General features: G+C 24.9%; 1 protein-coding gene across 1 annotated transcript in view; it reads left to right on the forward strand.

The window, feature by feature from the left end:
- Positions 1-264: 264 nt before the first annotated feature.
- The window catches only part of ENU1_161260 (hypothetical protein), a gene marked incomplete at its 5' end in the record, with an annotated part of 2113 nt that continues 1551 nt past the window's right edge, over positions 265-826 (forward strand). Inside the window, one exon of the mRNA XM_008860838.1 lies at positions 265-826. This exon is cut by the window's right edge and continues 1551 nt beyond it. Within this exon, the coding sequence (XP_008859060.1) occupies positions 265-826 (562 nt within the window).

An 826-nucleotide genomic window follows, 5' to 3' on the forward strand; every position in this document is an offset into this window, starting at 1 on the left:
GAAATAATTTATATTTGAAATTATCGAAATAATGAATGATGTTTAATTTAAGTTAGGATTAAAAACATGAAAAATAAATCAAATGCAATGTTAATGAAAATTGAAATTAATGCGATAGAAAAACTTAAGAAGAAAAGAAGATAAAAGAAAAAAATGAATTAAATGAAAATAGTAATAAAATGATACTAAATCAAAAATAGGGGTAAATAAATGATAGGATAAATGAGTATTTAAACACAAACTAAGAAAGGTATATTCATTAAAATGATCTACTTTATATTTCTATTTATTACTGTCTCATTTTCAAAGCAATGTTATGAATATACAGGGAGTCAAACAGATACCGTTGATGGTGCATTTGAATGTATTGAATCGTTGGATACTCTACCTGAACAAAATAAAGAAATAATAAACGGATTAAAAGCACGTTTGGAAGCATACGTATTTAAAGATATATTAAAGAATCCACCACAACCTTCATTTTCAAATAGTTATTATGAAAAAGTAGATGTTGATGCAGAATTAGATAAAATAAATACAGACACAATAAGTTTCTATGACTTCTATTCTCAAATTAAAAAACTTATTGTTTCAACAAGAGACATGCATTTAAGGTTTAGTGTAAATGATGAATTGTCAACCAATTGGAACAAAGATTTGCTATATTTCTATTATTTCCTTCCTTTTAATATTACCATTGACAGAAATAAGAAAATGTATTTAATTCCAAAAGATGTTTTTAAGGGAGTTTCAGTTGACGTTCCACAAAAAATAATAGATAACAAAGACGTGGCTATTAAAACAATAAATGGAGAAGATCCATTTA

The sequence above is a fragment of the Entamoeba nuttalli genome (genome assembly GCF_000257125.1).
Source record: "Entamoeba nuttalli P19 unplaced genomic scaffold asmbl_6882, whole genome shotgun sequence".
Taxonomy (NCBI): domain Eukaryota; phylum Evosea; order Mastigamoebida; family Endamoebidae; genus Entamoeba; species Entamoeba nuttalli.